The sequence below is a fragment of the Semicossyphus pulcher genome, unplaced genomic scaffold (genome assembly GCF_022749685.1).
Source record: "Semicossyphus pulcher isolate SPU_LCO1_2020_fin unplaced genomic scaffold, fSemPul1.0.p SCAF_4, whole genome shotgun sequence".
Classification (NCBI taxonomy): Eukaryota; Metazoa; Chordata; class Actinopteri; order Labriformes; family Labridae; genus Semicossyphus; species Semicossyphus pulcher.
The window spans coordinates 53,277-75,356 of record NW_027211715.1 but is presented as its reverse complement, the minus strand read 5'-3'; the positions used below and the strand labels follow the sequence as shown (position 1 = coordinate 75,356).

The window sequence follows — 22,080 nt, the reverse complement described above, 5'->3', positions numbered from 1 at the left end:
ATGTACTACAAATCCTACATGTCCTACACATCCTACATGTACTACATGACCTACACCTTTGTGTCCTACACATCCTACATGTCCTACAACTATACGTCCTACATGTCCTACACATCCGATTCGTCCTACAAATGGAGCGAACATTTATAGTGTAGTATATACCTTTTATACAGTGTTTTATATATTTACATGTTTTTTATACATTTTATACAGTGTAGTATATACCTTTTATACAGTGTTTTATATGTTTACATGTTTTTTATACATTTTATACAGTGTAGTATATACCTTTTATACAGTGTTTTATATGTTTAAATGTTTTATATATATTTTATACAGTGTTGTATATGTTTAAATAATGTTTTATATACATTTTATACAGTGTTGTATATACCTTTTATACAGTGTTTTATATACCTTTTATATAGTGTTTTACATACTTTTAAAATAATGGTTTATATACCTTTTTATATAGTGTTTTATATACCTTTTATACAGTGTTTTATATACCTTTTATATAGTGTTTTACATACTTTTAAAATAATGTTTTATATACCTTTTATACAGTGTTTTATATACAGTTTATAGTGCTTTATATATCTTTTAAATAGTGTTTTATATGTTTAAAAAAAATTTTTATATACATTTTATACAGTGTTGTACATCAATCAATCAGTCAAATTTTATTTGTATAGCGCCAAATCATAACCAATGTAATCTCGAGACACTTTACATGGATTGATTGAAATTGAATTTGAGGATATATACCTTTTATATAGTGTTTTACATGCCGTTTAAATAATGTTTTATATACTTTTTATACAGTGTTTCATACACAGTTTATAGTGTTTTATATACCTTTTTTACAGTGTTTTATATGTTTAAATGTTTTATATACATTTTATGCAGTGTTGTATATTCCTTTTATATAGTATTTTATATACCGTTCAATGTCTTATATACATTTTATATAGTGTTTTATATACGTTTTATGCAGCGTTTTATGTGCCTTTTTATACAGAGTTTCATATACCTTTTATAGTTTTTTATATACCATTTGTGTTGTATATACCTTTTATACAGCACTGTATATAGTTTATACAGTATTTTATATACCTTTTATATACCCTTTAAATAATTTTTTTATATACCTTATATATTTTTTATATATTTTTCATATAGCGTTTTATATACCATTAATATAGCGTTTTACATAGTGTTTACATAGTATTTTATATAGCGTTTGTGTAGCATTTTATATACTGTTTAAATGTTTTATATACCTTTTATATATTGTTTTATATACCGTTTAAATCATGTTTTATGTACCTTTATATATTGTTTTATATACTGTACGTCTTTGGCTCCGCCTTTCCATACTTTATGAAAGGTGAATTGCGCATGCGCACACAGTGAAGTTTTTCCCACGTGAGCGCAGAGCTCTGTGTAGACCTCTTCACAGTTTCAGACCTCCGCGCTGCTGAGACCAGAAGGAGCTGAACTCTTTGCCCGTGGGTCGAAATTTCTCTCGATCACAGCCTGAAACTGCAGACTGAACCGTAAGTGAAGCTTACGATGCTAACGAGATGTCTGCTAACTCTGTTGCTTGCTAGCCACTTAGCATTCAAACAAGGAACGTTAATGCTAAAGTTAGCTGGAATGACACAGACCCCGACTGTTAATTTAAGTGGAGTCGTTTTTCTGCCTAGTCGGGTCACATTAATGGTGTGTTATCTTTGTGTGTGTGTGTGTGTGTGTGTGTGTGTGTGTGTGTGTTCATGTGGTTTAGGGCTAACAGAAAGCTCCTGACCTGCAGCATGCACACAATCAACAGGCTGATTATCCGCCGACTATGTGTGTGTGTGTGTGTGTCTGTCTGTGGCTGTGTGTGTGTGTGTGTGTGTGTGTGTCGGTGAACAAAGTTGTAAAAGTTCAATAAAAACTATGAAGTTGTTATCAAAGGAAACTGAAAACTGTGACTTCCTGTCTGCTGTACCTGATCCTGATTGGACACGTTATCATTATTATTATTATTATTATTATTATTATTACTACTCTTATTTCCTGTCTCTCTTCAGCTGTCATCAGTAAGCGCAAAGGCCAAAAAAAAATCTTAAAAAAACAAACAAACTGTGCCACTCCTTAGTTGAAATAAGGAGTTAGATACACAATATCTCTTTATGTCACTCCAATATTGTGGCAGCTGGCTGGAGGGAGATCTCCAGGGGACTGAAAGTTTGATACTGAGCGCACAGCTGATATAGGCAGTTTGTTTACATTGCGTAATAGAACTGCACTCAGTTTGCCATCTGAACCACCGGGACTCGTCATCACTAGGATGAATGTGAGCTACGTTAGAACGAAACGGTTGAATGAAAACAACATTAAATAAGACGTAATGTTAACGTTAAATACCAATAGGAGCACCATTTGAACATGAGCTTATCGGTACTTTCGGTATAGGTGTACTGGTACAAGAAAATACTGGTTCTCGATACCCATCGCTAGCGTTCACTTAATCTGACATGTTATATGTAGGACTCCTTTAAGTGGCTAAAGTACGTGGTACTCCTGACCCCATCTGCAGATGTGCTTAGCTTAACTTCTGTGTAGAGACTCCAGCCAGCTTCTCTAAACTGGAGCTGTTCTTACTATTGATTATTACCTCATACAACCCACTTCAAAAAACTCAATCTGTCCATTGAACTTGTGCTTCCTTTGTCTTTAACTTCTCTTCCTCTCTCAGCTGTTTTCGTCTCTCTTCTTTCTCCTCAGTAAATGGTCTGACAGTAAATTAACTGGACTTCTTTCTGCGGAATGATATGATCAGTAATCAGCCCTGTTTCCATGGCAACAAGCTGCTATACAGAAATGACAGACCTTAGATGCTATAATTGACCAATCAGAATCGAGTATTCAACACAGACATGTAATATGATCAGCTGGTCTGATTATCGGTGTATGTGGATCTCAGCTGATCAGGAGTCAAAGGGGTCAAAGATCAGTGTGACCTTTTAATGAAGTGATTGATGGTATTGATCTGTCTGTCTGTCAGTCATGGCTGTCATCAGGTTCTACAGTGCTGAAGCTGTGAGGGGGCGGGCCTTACAGAGGGCAGCCAAGCTCCACCCCCAGCTGGCAATCATCTCTGAGCTGTGCTACAACGTGGACCTGATAGGTGAGTGAGTGACATCATGAAGATGAGGATGAGCTTAAAGCCTCGATGTTGTTTTCGGCCGTTCTGTTATCGTCATTCTGTGATCAGTCGTTCTGTTATCGGTCGTTCTGTGCTCGGTCGTTCTGTGATCGGTCGTTCTGTTATCGATCATTCTGTGATCAGTCGGTCTGTGATCAGTCGTTCTGTGATCGGTCGTTCTGTGATCGGTCGTTCTGTGATCAGTCGGTCTGTGATCAGTCGTTCTGTGATCAATCTTTCTGTGATCGGTCGTTCTGTTATCAATCTTTCTGTGATCGGTCGTTCTGTTATCGGTCGTTCTGTGATCGATCATTCTGTGATCAGTCGTTCTGTTATCGGTCGGTCTGTGCTCGGTCGTTCTGTGATCGGTCGTTCTGTTATCGATCATTCTGTGATCAGTCGGTCTGTGATCAGTCGTTCTGTGATCGGTCGTTCTGTGATCGGTCGTTCTGTGATCGGTCGTTCTGTTATCGATCATTCTGTGATCAGTCGGTCTGTGATCAGTCGTTCTGTGATCGGTCGTTCTGTTATCAATCTTTCTGTGATCGGTCGTTCTGTTATCGATCATTCTGTGATCAGTCGTTCTGTGATCGGTCGTTCTGTGATCGGTCGTTCTGTTATCGATCATTCTGTGATCGGTCGTTCTGTGATCGGTCGTTCTGTGATCGGTCTTTATATGATCGGTTGTTCTGTTATCGATCATTCTGTGATCGGTCGGTCTGTGATCGGTCGTTTGTTATCGATCAGTCTGTGATCGGTCGTTCTGTTGTCAGTCGTTCTGTTATTTTTATTATTAATTTATCGTTCTGTGATCGTCGTTCTGTTATCGATCAGTCTGTGATCGTCGTTCTGTGATCGGTCGTTTGTTATCGATCAGTCTGTTATCGGTTGTTCTGTTATTGATTGTACCGGTCCATGTCATGCAGGCTGTAAGGATCTCAGTCCTGAAGAGAAGCAGGTCCTGCTTTGGTTGTTGCAGCCCCCCCTGCAGGCCGAGCCGCTGTCTGAGGAACCGCAACTGAGTGAAGGCGGGGACGGGACTCTGGTGGAGATTGGACCCAGGTACTGCAGCACACCTGAATCACAGGCTGATTCATGTCGAGTGTTTGATTTGTAAAAACGCTGTTAAAAGTGACTCGTTTCTCAGTATTGTTTGTGATTAATGCTTGAGTCACCGCAGAAGAAGAACAGGAAGTGTTTTGTTTTTCCTGCTGTTCAGGCTAAACTTCTCAACCGCCTGGTCCACAAACGCCGTCTCCATCTGCCACAGTGTTGGCCTCAATGACATCACTCGAGTCGAGGTGTCCCGCAGGTTCCTCATCAAGGTACACATACACAGACACACGCACAGACCATGGGCATCGGAACCATTATATGTGCGTGGGACAAGTCCCACCCGCACTCTTTCCGTCGAATCCATTCCGCCTACTCATTTGGAGAATTTCCATAAAAGGAAATTCCATCCCATATTTTCACTGCTACCTTTTACCCAGCTCTCAGCTGTATAGTGCACCTGGACACTATGCAGCGGGAGCGCCAACGCTAACGTTTTAGTTCCTATAGAAACAGTACTAATGTAACTAAGTAATAGTACTTCATTGCATTACTTAAGTATTGAGTGGAAGAAGAAGAAGATCATCAACTTCCCTGCCCCTTTTCCTCTGCTCCATTCGATACAGTCTCACTTTACCGGTCTTTCTCTCTCGCTTAACCACTCACTCACTACGTACCCCCCAACACACGTTACAGCAGGAGAGGAGTAGAGATGCAGCAATTTACTGCCTGTGCTCTCACGGCTAAATGTGCTCAACATCAGTGAGTTACTGCTGAGCTGGCTCTGTTTTATCCACAGTCTCTGTTAGCAAGCTAAGCGCTGCTGGTTCTGCTGAATAGAATTAGCTGTAGATTACCGTCACAGCAGAAACTCTGATTTCCACTGGTTTGATGTGTCTCTGCTTCGATAGTGTTGGTGGTGTAATACAACGGCTGCGGTTGTTGTCGTGTCACGTTTTTACTGGTGTGTCTGCCATGTTGTATACCTGGCTCCTTCAGTTGCCGTGGTTACTAGCCTGCGCATGCATGACAGCCTCCTCTGTGGGGAGGGCTTTGGAGGCAGGACTGAGCGCTGGGGAGAGAGAGGGGGAGGGGCCTGGAGGTTATGATCTTTCAAATTTTGAAGCAAAGTCCGCTCTCTTCTCCATCTTACCTACCTAAGTACAAAAAAGATCAGATACTTTAAAACTTTTACGAATATTAGAACAGCTGACTTTTACTTCTACCAAAGTCTTTTTCTGCTTTGATATATGTACTTTTACTCAAGTATGGCTTCCAGGTACTTTATCCACCACTGCATAGAAATCAGATTTTTGAAGAAGAGAAAAGTAAGTCATCATCGCTGCTGTTAGTAGTCCGTTAACTCCAGCAAACTCTTTTCTTGGTAGCAGTGGTGTAAAAATGTGTGTGTAAACAAAACCAACAAGATAACACAGGCCTCGGGTCTTTCAAAATATGCACTGTGGGACTATAGGATTTACTATGACTACAGTTGTCCTCTCCACTTAACTCATTGATTTATTAACAACAAATTCACTTTACAGAAATTGCAGTTGCATGCAAGCATAAAGAGATCCTCCAGTTTAAATAAACAGCGAGTGGTTACTATTACAGGTGGCTCTGAGTTAGTCATCAAATACATTTCTGTTCTTTTAGCTTTTTAATATCTTCAAACATGTGATCTGCCTGGGGCCACCTCCTCTGGAGGAAATCACAAAATATACCCATCAAACTACCTGTTAAAAGGCACCACATTACAGGAAGTGACAGCCAGCCCCCCGTCAAATTGTCCCACCCACTTTATTTATGCTTTCTACGCCCATGGCACAGACACACACACACACACACACACACACACACACTGATTTGATGTGTGTTTGCAGCCCGAGGACGGAGCAAGTGTGAGTGATGAAGTCGTGAATCAGCTGATTGAGTGTCTCTATGACAACATGACCGAGTGTATCTACAAACATCCCATAACCTCCTTCACCGTGGAAACCAAACCTCAGCCGGTGTGGGAAGTGGACGTCCTGGGGGCGGGCCGAGCAGCGCTCGAGGCGGCAAACAAAGATCTGGGTGAGAGTTCAGTTTGAGTTCGGCTCCTCCTCGTCTTTTATCTCTTTACTGAGTTTTTGATCAATCCTCATGTTCTACTCCTTCTTCTCCTCCTCCTCCTCATCCCTTTTCTCCTCCATCTCTTCTTCCTCCTCCTTTCTCTTCTCCTCCTCCTCCTTCGTCTTCTTCTCCTCGTCCTCCTTTTTCTTCCTCCTTCTCTTTCTCTTCTAATCCTCCTCCTTCTTCTTCCTCTTCCTCCTTTTTCTTCTCTTCCTCCTACTCCTTCTTTGTCTTCTTCTCCACCTCCTATCTCTCTTCTCCTCTTCATCCTCCTGCCGCCATCTGTGAGGTTACTGCTGATAAGGTAATGAGGTCACATGATGTCACATGACGCATGATATTACAACTTTATTAAAGTCACAGGACACGACTAATGCTTTAATTTACTCACATACACTTGTGTGTGTTACGGTGTGTGTTATAGTTTGTTTGTGTGTTACAATGTGTGTTACAATGTGTATTACAGTGTGTGTTACAGTGTGTGTTATAGTTTGTTACAATGTGTGTTACAGTGTGTGTTATAGTTTGTTAGTGTGTGTTACAATGTGTGTTAGTGTGTGTTACAGTGTGTGTTATAGTTTGTTAGTGTGTGTTACAGTGTGTGTTATAGTTTGTTAGTGGGTGTTATAGTGTTTGTTACAGTGTGTTAGAGTGTGTTACAGTGTGTGTTACAAATTGTTAGTGTGTGTTACAATGTGTGTTACAGTTTGTGTGTTTTACAGTGTGTTACAGTTTGTTAGCGTGTGTTACAGTGTGTTACAGTTTATTAGTGTGTGTTACAGTGTGTGTTACAAATTGTTAGTGTGTGTTACAATGTGTGTTACAGTTTGTGTGTTTTACATTGTGTTACAGTTTGTTAGCATGTGTTACAGTGTGTTACAGTTTGTTAGTGTGTGCTACAGTGTGTGTTACAGTTTGCTAGTTTGTGTAACAGTGTGTTACAGTTTATTAGTGTGTGTTACAGTGTGTGATACAGTTTGTTAGTGTGTTACAGTGTTACAAATTGTTAGTGTGTGTTACAATGTGTGTTACAGTTTGTTTGTGTTTTACAGTGTGTGTTAGTTTGTTAGCGTGTGTTACAATGTGTGTTACAGTGTGTGATACAGTTTGTTAGTGTGTGTAACAGTGTGTTACAGTGTGTGTTACAGTTTGTAAGTGTGTGTTACAGTGTGTGTTACAGTTTGTTAGTGTGTGTTACAATATGTGTTACAGTGTGTGTTACAAATTGTTAGTGTGTGTAACAGTGTGTTACAGTGTGTGTTACAGTTTGTTAGTGTGTGTTACAATGTGTGTTACAGTGTGTGATACAGTTTGTTAGTGCGTGTAACAGTTTGTTAGTGTGTGTGTGTGTTCACTATGTGTTAATAGCCCTTTATACCCCGTGGTTCCGCCTCAGCGTTGTAACGAAGCCCGTTAACATCAGATTAAAAATATATCTACAGATCAGAAATGTCACCGAGTTTATATTCCTCCTGATGTGGAGTGATTTTAACAACTCTGCCTCGCTGGTATTTACACAGCTTTTATTCTCTGTGTGACATGTAACCATGGTTACACACATTTCCTTTGTCCGCTGGAGTGAGGGGAATTTGTCTCAAAGCTCTGCGCTGTATTTAATCCCTTCACCTAAATGAAGATGCTCCGTTCAGCTTTGGGAGTGACGTCACACAGAGTTCACTCTGATGGAGTGAGAGTGGGGAGAGTCCGGTTACAGTTTAAAGAGTCGAGTGTTGTGTTCACTGACCTCAGGGAATAAAGACACTGTTTGATGGAAAGTTAACACGACTAATCACAATTCTTCATTAGCTAGTTAGCAGGTTAGCATCTACAAGACAGGCTAAAGCTAACTGAATAAGTCTTAACATAGACCAATGACTGTATATATAGACGGACAACACGTCTCCATCTGCTCCCTTTGTATGAAATTGATGCCAAAATAGCCCCTGTGTCAGGCGCTTCCATCTTGCGAAGGTGACATCATACGGAGCCAGAGTCTGCGCAGTAGAGATCGGCGAGTGAAGCGGCCGTAGCCACTTCCGCTAACCCAAACACACACTTAACTTACCGAAAGAACAGCAAGGATCCCGCACGCCAGCGTGTTTAACAGCAGAACAGCTTCTTGTGTTGGTCTGAGGTTAAAGTTCACAGGTATGGAAACTTCAGTGACTGTAGTGATTGTTTTAGTTACGTCTCCTCTCACCGTTCGTCCTCCGCTCTGCTCACCCGGAACTGATTGGCTGCAGGAGCCGTATTTGTCAACAGAGCTGTCAATCATCATTTTGACAGCATCAAATAACTAATTAAATATTTTGATTTTATAGTTTGACTCATGTCCCATCTGTTAACATGGAGGAGGCAGGCTTTATGAGCTATACTGCAGCCAGTCAGCAGGGGGCGCTTGAAATGTTTTGGCTTCACTTTTAGGGAGCTGTCATATCGTCCATCTTTTTATACAGTCTATGACATAGACCAGTGTTTGAATGACCCCGTGACAGAATGTGTAATTTTTAGTACTGCTGCCTTTATTTTGTCACATACTTAATTATATTTTATTTGAACGAGAAACGTATAAATGGAGTGGCAAACATCTTGAATCGTGAACATCTCGGGGGTGTGCTGTTCTGGTTGTAGGTCTGGCCTTCGACTCTTGGGATCTGGACTTCTACACCTCCATGTTCCAGAGGATTCAGAGGAACCCCACCAGCGTGGAGTGTTTCGACCTGGCCCAGTCCAACAGGTGAGTTTGGGTTGTGCTTGCCTCTCGGGTGTGTAGTCTTTCCTTTCTAATGTTTTCTGTGTGTTTCAGTGAACACAGTCGTCATTGGTTCTTCCGAGGGCTGATGGAGATCGACGGGCAGGAGCAGAAGGAAACTCTGTTCAGCCTCATAATGGAGACACAGCAACACAGCAACCAGAACAACGTCATCAAGTTCTGTGACAACAGCAGGTACACACTGCCTGTGTGTGTGTGTGTGTGTGTCTGACATTAAACAGACCTGTCAGTGTTAAAGGTGAGTGTGTAGGCGTGTTGTTAGACGCTGCACACAGTTTGACAGCTTCGTCCTCTCTTCTGTTTGTTGTTTGTTTTTCACTGTCTGAATGTGTCTATGTTACGATGGCTTGTGTGAACGGTGTGTGTGTGACTCTCTGTCAAATGTGTGTGTGTGTCCAGTGGTATCAGGGGGGTGGAGCTGGAGTGTGTTTATCCTAAAGATCCATCCCGAGCCAGCCCATATGAGACCCGGTCCTCTCTGAGACACGTCATCTTCACTGCAGAGACCCACAACTTCCCGACAGGTCAGGAAACACACATCCTGTTGTTTTCTAAATATTCCTCATCAGTCCCCTCTGACCTATGACCTGTGACCTATGACCCACAGGTGTAGCCCCGTTCAGCGGAGCCACCACTGGGACGGGAGGTCGTATCAGAGATGTGCAGAGTGCTGGACGGGGAGGACACGTCATTGCTGGCACTGCAGGATACTGCTTTGGCAACCTGCATATACCAGGTCTGCAAATACACTCTTCCTTCTCTCCCAGAGGCATGAAGAGTTCTCAAATCAATGTGTGAAAGAGTTCTTTTCGTCACCATCTCGCTGCAGGGTACGTGCTCCCCTGGGAGTCTGAAGGAGAGGGTTGGGACTACCCCTCCAGCTTTGCCCCTCCGCTGCAGGTGGCCATCAAGGCCAGTGACGGAGCCTCAGACTACGGCAACAAGTTCGGAGAACCTGTCCTTTCAGGTAGAGCACCTACTTGTGCATGCTGGGATTTACTTGAGGTTTTTTTTTTCAGATAGTGACCAGGGCCTCTATTAGAATCATGTTTGTCCTGGGCTCTGTGTTGCTGTAAAACATTAACACACACCTTCATTTACTGAAATTAGTCGATAACCGGGTAGAGCCATAAGATGTTTAAACTCCAATATTATATTGTGACTTTTGATTTTCAGGATTATTCTCTGAAGTGTTTACTGTTGTTGAATTGTCGAGATTCTCTGGGAGATTTTTTCAGCATCACATTATCTGCTGTTGAGCTCATTTAGCTGCCGCCCCCTCCTGGACAAACTGGCAGTTTTTGGCTTCCCCCCGGGGTCAGCCCTACACATGGGTCTGTATGTGACTGACTGACTGACTGACTGAGTGACGGTACTTTTAGAGCCAGAGAGAGAGAGTTGCGACATCGCAATGGTGGATCATGGAGCATGTTGGACCTCCAGTAATGCGACTCTCTGTCTATATGGCTCTGGATACTTTGTTCGGGGAGTAGGCGCGGCTGCTCCTCCGCTGCTCCTCTGCTGCCCTCACCTACATGTATGTCTGCAGCGCGCATATCCAGGGGTAGTTTGTGGTCTTTGTTTTAAAGGTCTCCGTGGGTCTTAACAGAAAACGATCTTATTTATATCAAAAACTGGACCTTAATTAACACACAGCGAAAAACAACCGTATGAGCCGAGACAGAGAGCGAGCGAGGGGGAGAGAGGGATAGATCGCACCAAAGTTACATCTGTAACATGATGTGATTTATTTGTTTTTACTAACATACATACTCATGGCCTGCGGGAGACTTATGACTACATCTTTATTTCAAAGAAAATTAAGCAGGAACCACAACAAGGAGTGACTTTATCCATTAAATCACTTCCTGGAAAAGTTACAAATAAAGTAAAAACAACAAACAAACAAAAAACCAAGGCCCGGTAAACACTTCAAAATAAAAGCATTGTGTACAAACGAGGGGAGTCAGAATTCCAGATCAGGCTTTTACTTTGAAAAAGCATACCGGAAGTGTTGCCCTACTTTACTCTCCATGCCTGTGACTTTTACTCCAGGAAGAGATGTTAATGTTGCTATCAGAGATCAATAGGACTCATCACAATTCATTTTCACTCTGTACTTTGGCCGAGAACAGTGCTAGGTTTTGACCTAGTCTTGTTTATAGTAAATATTCTCCACTTATAGATGATATTTTGTACAGTTTAGGTTTTTATAAACCATTTCCCAGAACTCATAGACATCTATAGGACATCGTAATCCGAAATGGTGGTTCTACTTTATAAATGATGTAATGGTTAAAATCTACAGATTATTGAGGGTAAAAATGAGCTACCTCCTGTAGGTTTTGCACGTTCATTCGGCATGCTGCTGGCTAACGGGGAGCGGCGAGAGTGGATCAAACCAATCATGTTCAGTGGCGGACTCGGTTCCATTGAAGACGCTCATGTAGAGAAAGAAGAGGCACAGACAGGTAATGTTTGTAACTTTATAAGTGACGTGTTTAATACATGCAGAGGCTCTATTTCCACACAGATCAATGAATCTCTGCTTTACTTGTTGATCAGGAATGGAGGTGGTGAAGATCGGTGGGCCGGTGTACAGGATCGGTGTGGGGGGGGGAGCAGCCTCCTCTGTGCAGGTCTGCAGTAAATCTCAGACTCAAAGAGACCTTGTGCTCAAGTTTACTGTCTCTAAACAGTTTTTGTCCTGCAGGTCCAGGGGGACAACTCAAGCACCAGAGACCTGGGGGCGGTGCAGAGAGGAGATGCTGAGATGGAGCAGAAGATGAATCGAGCTCTCAGGGCGTGTCTGGAAAGAAGCACCGGTAACCCAATCTGCAGCATACATGACCAGGGGGCGGGAGGAAACGGTACGAACAGTTCGATAAGTTCTTGGAGAGCTTGAAGAGACTGTAGATAAAATAATGACATCTTTAATCATGTTCAGGAAACGTTCTGAAGGAGCTCAGTGAGCCAGCAGGAGCTGTGATCTACTGCAGCAGGTTCAAGGTAACGGCACACCATCACTCTGCTCTTAATTTCTGTCTCTATTTTCTTCTTCTCTTGTTACTGTTTTCTTCTTCTCTTTTTACTCTTCTCTTTTGACTTTGTTTTCTCTTTTTACTCTTTCTTCTCTTTTGACTTTGTTTTCTCTTTTCACTCTTTCTTCTCTTTTGACTTTGTTTTCTCTTTTTACTCTGGCTGTTTTTTTTCTCTCCTTTCTATCACTCTGTTTTTATCTTCTCTGGCTTAAGAAAGGAGACCCCACTCTGAGCGTGCTGGAGCTGTGGGGGGCGGAGTATCAGGAGAGCAATGCTCTGTTGCTCCGCCCATCAGACCGACCCTTCCTGGAGCAAGTCTGTCGGAGAGAGAAGTGTCCCGTTGACTTTGTGGGAAATATCAGTGGAGACGGCAAGGTAGGTTTCAGCCTGAATGCAGTATGTGAACTTGCTGACATAAAGATACTGTTACACAATCCTATTCAACGAGGCTTCATTGTGTTTGTTTCAGTCTGGAACCTCTCTGTAAGTTCAGTGTCTTCAATTTACAGATAAGATCACCGTAGTAGAGAAAACGATGAACAGTCACCGCAGTACAGATAATGATAAACAGTCACTATAGATGAGATAATAATAAACAGTCACTGCAGTAGAGATAATGATAAACTGTCACTGCAGTACAGACAACGATAAACAGTCACTGCAGTACAGATAATGATAAACAGTCACTATAGATGAGATAATGATAAACTGTCACTGCAGTTGAGATAATGATAAACTGTCACTATAGTTGAGATAATGATAAACAGTCACTATAGTTGAGATAATAAACAGTCACTGCAGTAGAGATAATGATAGACAGTCACTGCAGTTGAGATAATGATAAACAGTCACTGCAGTACAGATAATGATAAACAGTCACTATAGTTGAGATAATGATAAACAGTCACTGCAGTACAGATAATGATAGACAGTCACTGCAGTTGAGATAATGATAAACAGTCACTGCAGTACAGATAATGATAAACAGTCACTATAGTTGAGATAATGATAAACAGTCACTGCAGTACAGATAATGATAGACAGTCACTGCAGATGAGATAATAAACAGTCACTGCAGTAGAGATAATGATAGACAGTCACTGCAGTTGAGATAATGATAAACTGTCACTGCAGTACAGATAATGATAGACAGTCACTATAGTTGAGATAATGATAAACAGTCACTGCAGTACAGATAATGATAAACAGTCACTATAGTTGAGATAATAATAAACAGTCACTGCAGTAGAGATAATGATAAACAGTCACTGCAGTAGAGATAATGATAAACTGTCACTGCAGTACAGACAACGTTAAACAGTCACTGCAGTATAGATAATGATAAACAGTCACTGCAGTACAGATAATGATAGACAGTCACTGCAGTTGAGATAATGATAAACAGTCACTATAGTTGAGATAACAATAAACAGTCACTGCAGTAGAGATAATGATAAACAGTCACTATAGTTGAGATAATAATAAACAGTCACTGCAGTAGAGATAATGATAAACAGTCACTATAGTTGAGATAATAAACAGTCACTGCAGTAGAGATAATGATAAACAGTCACTGCAGTACAGATAATGATAGACAGTCACTGCAGTACAGATAATGATAGACAGTCACTGCAGTAGAGATAATGATAAACAGTCACTGCAGTAGAGATAATGATAAACTGTCACTGCAGTTGAGATAATGATAAACAGTCACTATAGTTGAGATAATAAACAGTCACTGCAGTAGAGATAATGATAGACATTAACTGCAGTAGAGATAATGATAGACATTAACTGCAGTAGAGATAATGATAAACAGTCACTGCAGTACAGATAATGATAAACAGTCACTGCAGTACAGATAATGATAGACAGTCACTGCAGTAGAGATAATAATAAACAGTCACTGCAGTAGAGATAATGATAAACTGTCACTGCAGTTGAGATAATGATAAACAGTCACTATAGTTGAGATAAACAGTCACTGCAGTAGAGATAATGATAAACTGTCACTGCAGTACAGATAATGATAGACAGTCACTGCAGTAGAGATAATGATAGACAGTCACTATAGTTGAGATAACGATAAACAGTCACTGCAGTAGAGATAATGATAAACAGTCACTGCAGTACAGATAATGATAGACAGTCACTGCAGTTGAGATAATGATAAACAGTCACTATAGTTGAGATAATAATAAACAGTCACTGCAGTAGAGATAATGATAAACAGTCACTGCAGTAGAGATAATGATAAACTGTCACTGCAGTACAGATAACGATAAACTGTCACTGCAGTACAGATAATGATAAACTGTCACTGCAGTTGAGATAATGATAAACAGTCACTGCAGTACAGATAACGATAACCATTCACTATAGTTGAGATAATGATAAACAGTCACTATAGTTGAGATAATGATAAACAGTCACTATAGTTGAGATAACGATAAACAGTCACTGCAGTACAGATAACGATAACCATTCACTATTGTTGAGATAATAATAAACAGTCACTGCAGTAGATATAATGATAAACTGTCACTGCAGTAGAGATAATGATAAACAGTCACTGCAGTACAGATAATGATAGACAGTCACTGCAGTTGAGATAATAATAAACAGTCACTGCAGTACAGATAATGATAAACAGTCACTGCAGTTGAGATAATGATAGACAGCAACTGCAGTAGAGATAATGATAAACTGCCACTGCAGTACAGATAATGATAAACTGTCACTGCAGTAGAGATAATGATAGACAGTAACTGCAGTTGAGATAATGATAGACATTAACTGCAGTACAAATAATAATAAACATTCACTATAGTTGAGATAATGATAGACAGTCACTGCAGTACAGATGATGATAAACAGTCACTGCAGTACAGATAATGATAAACAGTCGCTGCAGTACAGATGATGATCAGGTTAACATCACGACATGAGTGTCACGACTAGACTTTGTTGAGTTTATTTTAGTCTGGTTTGTCCAACAGATGGTGCTGGTGGATGATGAGAGCGGCAGTGGTAATGGAGAGAACAAGGCCCGCTGTCCTGTGGACCTGCAGCTGGAGTGGGTTTTGGGGAAGATGCCACAGAAGCGGTTTAAGGTGCAGCGTTTGACCCCGACCCATAAGCCACTAATATTTCCTGCTGGTCTGACAGTCAGAGATGCTCTGGAAAGAGTTCTACGTCTACCGGCTGTGGCGTCCAAACGTTACTTGACCAACAAGGTGGGTGTTATGACCCTTTTGTCCCTGTAGTTCCTCCAGTTCCTTTAGTCCCTAGCCCTTTTTACACTGCCAGTTCATGCCGGGATGATTACGCCTCTGTTACGTTCTGTCTTCTATGTAGAACGCAAGGAGGCTGAATGGTGGGGCAAAGTGGTTACACCTCTGAGGCGGCATCGGAGGTAGTAACAGAGGAGAAACGGCGTCTGTGTAAACAGCAGAGCCGGCAGGGCGGCACAGCACTGTGTGTGTGTTTAAAGCATGCGCTGCTTGTTTACCCCTCGCACACGCTTTGCTTCTGCAACGCCGGGTCGCTGTGTAAAATCACACTGGGGCGGCTTTATGCCAGCGTTGTTTGGTCCAATGTAAAATGGCATTGGCTGCATTAAGGCAGAGCTTCGTTACGGCGCTGAGGCAGAACCACAGTGTAAAAAGGGCTCCTGTTCTCTACACTACATCTGTGGAGACTTGGTGTCACACTCCCAGTCTTCATCCCCTCCCTCTTCCAGGTGGACCGGTCTGTGACGGGGCTGGTTGCCCAACAACAATGTGTTGGCCCTCTTCACACCCCGTTGGCTGACGTGGCTGTGGTTGCTCTGTCACCGTTCAGCCTGGAAGGAGCAGCGACCGCCATCGGGGAGCAGCCAATTAAAGGCCTGCTGTGTCCCGCAGCAGGTGCTCGCATGGCGGTGGGCGAGGCTCTGACAAATCTGGTCTTTGCCAAAATCACAGCTCTGAAGGTAAATGAGCGACAGAGAGAGCGAGGAAAATTTTAAATCCAGATACATGACACATGACGGTCATTTTTTAATCATAGAGCAACATTTATCAACCAATTAAATAATAAATAATAATAAATTCAGGTCTAAGATAAATTAAAGTTTAAGGATAAATCCCGGTCTAAGATAAATTCAAGTTTAAGGATAAATCCAGGTCTAAGATAAATTCAGGTCTAAGGATAAATCATGGTCCAGGATTGAGGACTATGTTGTTCTATCTTCTAGGACGTGAAGTGCAGTGGGAACTGGATGTGGGCGGCTAAGCTGCCAGGTGAGGGGGCGTGTCTGTGGGACGCCTGCAGAGCCATGTGTGAGGTCATGGGTCAGCTTGGCATCGCCATCGACGGCGGCAAAGACTCTCTGAGTATGGCAGCACGAGTCGGCAGAGAAACAGTCAAAGCTCCAGGTACAGAACCTGTCAGTCTGTCTCTCTGTATAATCTGTCCTGTATGTCTGTCTGTCTCTAAGGTAAACCTGTCCTCCTGCCTTTTCCTTTTTAGGTGCTCTGGTTATTTCTGCGTACGCTGTTTGTCCTGACATAACAGCCACTGTGACCCCCGACCTTGAGGACCCAGATGGAGAAGGTGTCTCTCACACACACATGCACACACACGCACACACACGCACACACACACACATAGAAACCCTCATATCTTGTCTCTCGTGTCTCCTCTGTCATCTCTCCTCTGTCATCTCTTGTGTCTCCTCTGTCATCTCTCATGTCTCCTCTGTCATCTCTCGTGTCTCCTCTGTCATCTCTCGTGTCTCCTCCTTCATCTCTTGTGTCTCCTCTCGTGTCTCCTCCTTCATCTCTTGTGTCTCCTCTCGTGTCTCGTCTGTCATCTCTTGTGTCTCCTCTGTCATCTCTCCTGTCTCCTCTGTCATCTCTCGTGTCTCCTCTGTCATCTCTCCTCTGTCATCTCTCGTGTCTCGTCTGTCATCTCTCGTGTCTCCTCTTTCATCTCTCGTGTCTCCTCTGTCGTCTCTCGTGTCTCCTCTTTCATCTCTCGTGTCTCGTCTGTCATCTCTCGTGTCTCCTCTTTCATCTCTCGTGTCTCGTCTGTCATCTCTCGTGTCTCGTCTGTCGTCTCTCGTGTCTTGTCTGTCGTCTCTCGTGTCTCCTCTGTCGTCTCTCGTGTCTCGTCTGTCATCTCTCGTGTCTTGTCTGTCATCTCTCGTGTCTCCTCTTTCATCTCTCGTGTCTCGTCTGTCATCTCTCGTGTCTTGTCTGTCATCTCTCGTGTCTCCTCTTTCATCTCTCGTGTCTCGTCTGTCATCTCTCGTGTCTCGTCTGTCGTCTCTCGTGTCTTGTCTGTCATCTCTCGTGTCTCGTCTGTCATCTCTCGTGTCTCGTCTGTCATCTCTCGTGTCTCGTCTGTCGTCTCTCGTGTCTCCTCTGTCGTCTCTCGTGTCTCGTCTGTCGTCTCTCGTGTCTCGTCTGTCATCTCTCGTGTCTCGTCTGTCATCTCTCGTGTCTCCTCTTTCATCTCTCGTGTCTTGTCTGTCATCTCTCGTGTCTCCTCTGTCATCTCTCGTGTCTCCTCTTTCATCTCTCGTGTCTCGTCTGTCATCTCTCGTGTCTCCTCTGTCATCTCTCGTGTCTTCTCCTGTGTTATCTCTCATGTCTTGTCTCTCATGTCTTGTGTTATCAAATTTTTTTAATGTTGTTTGTCCTCTAAAGTCTTGTTGCTCATGTTTCATCTTAAATATCTTATGTCTCACCTTGTTTCTTGTCTCTTAGGTCTCATGTCTCATCTCTGGTCTTGTGTCTTCTCGTCTGATGTTTAGTGTCGCATGTCATGTCCTGTGTCTCGTCTCATCTCTCATCTCTCGTCTCTTATCTCTTATTTTAACTCTCGTGTCTCGTCTCTGTGTGTCTCGTGTCTTGTGTCTCATCTCTCTAACTTAGCTCTGATGACTCACGACCTGTCTGTCTTGTTCTCGCTTGTCTCTGCAGGCTTGTTGCTGTGGGTCCCTCTCAGTCCCGGTCGGGTCCGGTTGGGGGGTTCAGCTCTGGCTCAGTGCTTCAGTCAGTTGGGGGACGTCTGTCCTGACCTGGATCAGCCAGAACTGCTGACTTCCTGTTTCAACACCACCCAGACGCTGATTCAGGGTCAGTCTCTAACTTCAGATTGATACTGAAATTCATTAAAGGCCTCATCTGTGTGCACACTGCCCCCTGCTGGATTAAGTGTGCAGTGTAATCAGAGTGTAATCGGCAGGTTAATGTACAGTGAGCGGGTTGTTATAGCAAAGGAACCATTTCGCTCACAGTGCATTATCTCGCAAGTGACAACAGGAGGTTTTTCTCTTCTCTCAGATCGTCTTCTGAGCGCAGGACATGACATCAGCGACGGAGGGCTTATTTCCTGTCTGCTGGAGATGGCGTTTGCAGGAAACCGAGGGATTGACGTGGAGCTGTCATCAGATGGAGCTGAAGGTGACAGGCTTCTTTGTAATTCTCACCTATACAGGAAACACACAAAAAGATCCTAACTGTGTGTGTGTGTGTGTGTGTGTGTGTGCAGTGATGGAGCTGTTGTTCAGCGAGGAGCTAGGTTTGGTTCTCGAGGTTTCTTGTCTTCACGTTCAGTCCGTCTGTCAGCGTTTTGGTGACGTCGGTCTTCAGTGTCGTCGTGTCGGCAGAACTGCCGGCTTTGGACCACACGCTGAGGTGAGACATGGACCAGAAGGTGTGTCTCAGGTGCTTTCAGGTGTGTTGGCAGTGGCTCTGACCGTTTTCTGTCATGTTTCAGGTTAAAATTCGTGTGGACGGACAGGAAGTACTGCGAGCGTCTCTGCCTGAGCTTAGGGCATTGTGGGAGGAAACCAGTTTCCAGCTTGAGCGCCTCCAAGCCAATGAGGCGTGTGTAAGACAGGAAGAGGCGGGGCTTGCAAAGAGGACACAGCCCTTCTTCAAACTGACCTTTGACCCCTCTGAAATGCCCAGCGTCAGCCAGCTGGGTACGAACAAACAGGAGTGGATCCATTATCACAGATTAAGTTTCTAACAGGGCTGTTTCTTAATGTTAAAAATATATTATTCGTTGCATCAGTTCGTCCTCGAGTTGCCGTGATCAGAGAGGAAGGAAGTAACGGAGACAGAGAGATGTGCGTGTCTCTGCACATGGCCGGCTTCCAGGTAATTTTTATTGTTAATATTATGCATTTATATTTACTGAACTGTGTGCAGGACTTAGAGTGTGTGTGTGTGTGTGTGCGTGTGTGTGTGTGTGTGCGCGTGCGTGCGTGCGTGCGCGCGTGTGCGTGTGTGTGTGTGTGTGTGTGTGTGTGTGCGTGCACGTGCACGTGTGCGTGCCCTCGCGCAGGTGTGGGACGTTACCATGCAGGATCTGTGTTCTGGTTCTGTGACTTTGGACTCTTTCAAAGCCGTTGTGTTTGTTGGAGGATTCAGCTACGCAGACGTGCTGGGATCAGCTAAAGGTAAACGCACACACACACACACACACACACACACGCACACACACACAATTTTGTTCATGTGACACACTCTTCATCTTCTTCACAGGTTGGGCAGCTTCTGTGACTTTCAACCCCAAAGCCAAGGCAGAGTTTGAAGGTTTCCGTCGCCGTGTGGACACGCTGAGTCTGGGAGTTTGTAACGGCTGCCAGCTGCTCGCTCTGCTGGGCTGGGTGGGCGAGGAGAAGGCAGGAGCAGGTCAGAGTGATGGAGACAAACATGGCTGCTGTGATTAAAACCAACATGGCTGACGGCTTTAAAACATTTTCTGATTCTTCCTCAGGTGCCGACGTGGTTCTGACCCAAAATAAGTCTGGAAGGTTCGAGTCCCGGTTCGTCAGCGTCGGGATCCAGGAGTCCCCATCCATCTGGCTCAGAGGCATGGAGGGCTCAGCACTGGGAGTGTGGGTCGCTCACGGAGAGGGTATGTCCTCCTAAATCCCACCTGAGACAGGGGACTGAAACAATACATTTTTTATGTTTATCACAAAGCAGTTATTTGAGGAACCTTAACAAACAGAGCGTTCTTCACAGAGAACAACATGAGCCAGAAACACTTCCTGTAACAGGCAGAAACCTTGAGCACAACCAGACTCATGGAGAACAATAGGGCTGCAACTAATAACTATTTTAATAATCGACTAATCTGTCGATTATTTCTACAATTATTTCATTATTAATCGGATAAAAAGGAACAAAGCTCAACTTTAGTTGTATTAGTTTTAGCATATATTCAAAACACAAAAAAATATCTTGTTTTTCTTGTACAATGCAATGTTAATATATCAATTATGTAACTCAATGAGTTTCTTGTTGATTTACTTAATGATGTTACATGAAAAAGGAAAGTTCAGACGAGGCCACGACAATAAAAACGACGTTGGGGATGCAGCCGTGAGCTGAGTATAACAGGGAAATGTAACTAACCAAAATATATTTAATCAGACACTGCTCAAGTTTCTGTTGTGAATAAATAAAAGATTCACTTCAGTCTGTCTCTGACTAACGGAACGAAATATTCAAAAACTCCATAACGTTGTGTTATGCTCCAGAGTCTGTCCGACTGAATTTCAGCTAATTAGCGATAGCTTAGTGTCCGTTCTGCCGGAAAAACAACGTGACGGACAGAAATACTCTCCGTCAGTTTTCTCTCCATGTTATGATGTTTAATAAATCTGGGCGTTAGCTTTATCAAGAGTGAGCGTTAAACTAGCTTTACCAGTGGCATTAGCTCATTAACAGCTTTACTACCACTGTATTCTGTCCTCCGCAGCTTCACCAGCGGCCCGGCTGTGGGCCCATCACAAAGCGGAGAGGAGAGGAAACAGGCGGAGTTTCAGTCCGTTTGTTTTTAAATGAACGTTAGAAACCGTAACCGTGCATTTGTCCTTGTGAACGGACACTAATCTACCGGAGGTGGACACATCATCAGCACTGCACAACAAACAGAGTCCTCACTGAGAATAATTCATGTTTGTCCCAGAGGACACTGAAGATGTTTTAACTTCCTGTAATTCATCATGTGAGCTACACAAGCCGCTGCATTGGCTGGCTTCCCCAGGTGACGTTTTCACAGCGCGTGCCGTGTATCATATCAAAGACCCAACTAGTCGATGATGAAATTTGTTGACAACTATTTTATTTATCAATTTGTTTCCGCCCTAGAGAACACACATCTCAAGAGAGAGAGAAAGAGCAACAACAACAGATACAGACTGGTGTATGATTAATAGGCTGAAAATAAGAATCATACCTAGACCTAGCAGAGACGGGTGATGTAAAACAGGTGTGAACTCTTCAGGGCAGCAGGTCAATAGGTATTCTTTCCTCACAGGTGTGATGCAGTTCCGGACCCCGCATGTTCAGGACCGGATCCTCTCAGGTGGGCTGGCCCCCCTCCGTTACCTTGACGACCGGGGTCTTCCCACTGAGGAGTATCCTCTGAACCCTAACGGCTCCCCGGGGGGCGTGGCCGGGCTCTGCTCCGGAGACGGGAGACACCTGGCCATGATGCCGCACCCGGAGCGCTGCACGCTGAGCTGGCAGTGGCCCTGGGCTCCCAGGGGCCTCCAAGCGTCTCTCACACCTTCACCGTGGTTACGCATGTTCGAGAACGCCGCGGCCTGGTGCCAAAACACACAGTGAGAGTGTGTGTGTGTGTGTCTGTGTGTGTTACTCATGAGATACATTCAAACTGTTACTGTGGTACTTTTACTCATTAGTATTGTAATACTGTACGTAAGTTTGTACTATTATTGTAGTATAGTATCACTGTAGTGTTACTGTAGTACTTTCGGAGTCTTTATTCAATACGTTTTCGTTTCACAATAATAAAATATTTCATTCATTACAAACTCTTGTGTCAAAATAATGTATAATAATATATATATAATAACACAAACATAATAA

At 43.2% G+C, this 22,080-nt stretch overlaps 1 protein-coding gene across 2 annotated transcripts; it reads left to right on the top strand.

The window, feature by feature from the left end:
* The first annotated feature begins 1,463 nt into the window (after window positions 1–1,463).
* On the top strand, window positions 1,464–22,007 carry pfas (phosphoribosylformylglycinamidine synthase). Of its 2 annotated transcripts, XM_069680319.1 has the most exons (28): window positions 1,464–1,559; window positions 3,056–3,178; window positions 4,123–4,258; window positions 4,416–4,521; window positions 6,133–6,325; window positions 8,996–9,101; window positions 9,171–9,311; window positions 9,537–9,661; window positions 9,745–9,873; window positions 9,967–10,104; window positions 11,480–11,608; window positions 11,703–11,776; window positions 11,851–12,007; window positions 12,085–12,146; window positions 12,392–12,553; window positions 15,178–15,414; window positions 15,921–16,151; window positions 16,416–16,596; window positions 16,691–16,774; window positions 18,148–18,303; window positions 18,511–18,630; window positions 18,719–18,864; window positions 18,947–19,154; window positions 19,247–19,332; window positions 19,520–19,634; window positions 19,720–19,869; window positions 19,955–20,095; window positions 21,506–22,007. In XM_069680319.1, the coding sequence occupies exons 2-28, from the start codon at window positions 3,058–3,060 to the stop codon at window positions 21,814–21,816; spliced, it is 3,945 nt and encodes a 1,314-aa protein (XP_069536420.1). In that variant the 5' UTR covers window positions 1,464–1,559; window positions 3,056–3,057; the 3' UTR covers window positions 21,817–22,007. The 2 variants fall into 2 exon arrangements, with proteins under 2 accessions (XP_069536420.1, XP_069536421.1); XM_069680320.1 differs by lacking the exons at window positions 1,464–1,559; window positions 3,056–3,178; window positions 4,123–4,258; window positions 4,416–4,521; window positions 6,133–6,325 and adding an exon at window positions 6,338–6,668.
* Window positions 22,008–22,080: the final 73 nt, after the last annotated feature.

Coding starts and splice junctions, on each gene's coding strand:
- pfas (XM_069680319.1), top strand. CDS start 3,058: ATGGCTGTCATCAGGTTCTACAGTGCTGAAGCTGTGAGGGGGCGGGCC. Junction 10,105..11,479: donor CGGAGAACCTGTCCTTTCAG/GTAGAGCACCTA, acceptor TACCTCCTGTAG/GTTTTGCACGTTCATTCGGC. Junction 11,609..11,702: donor GAAAGAAGAGGCACAGACAG/GTAATGTTTGTA, acceptor CTTGTTGATCAG/GAATGGAGGTGGTGAAGATC.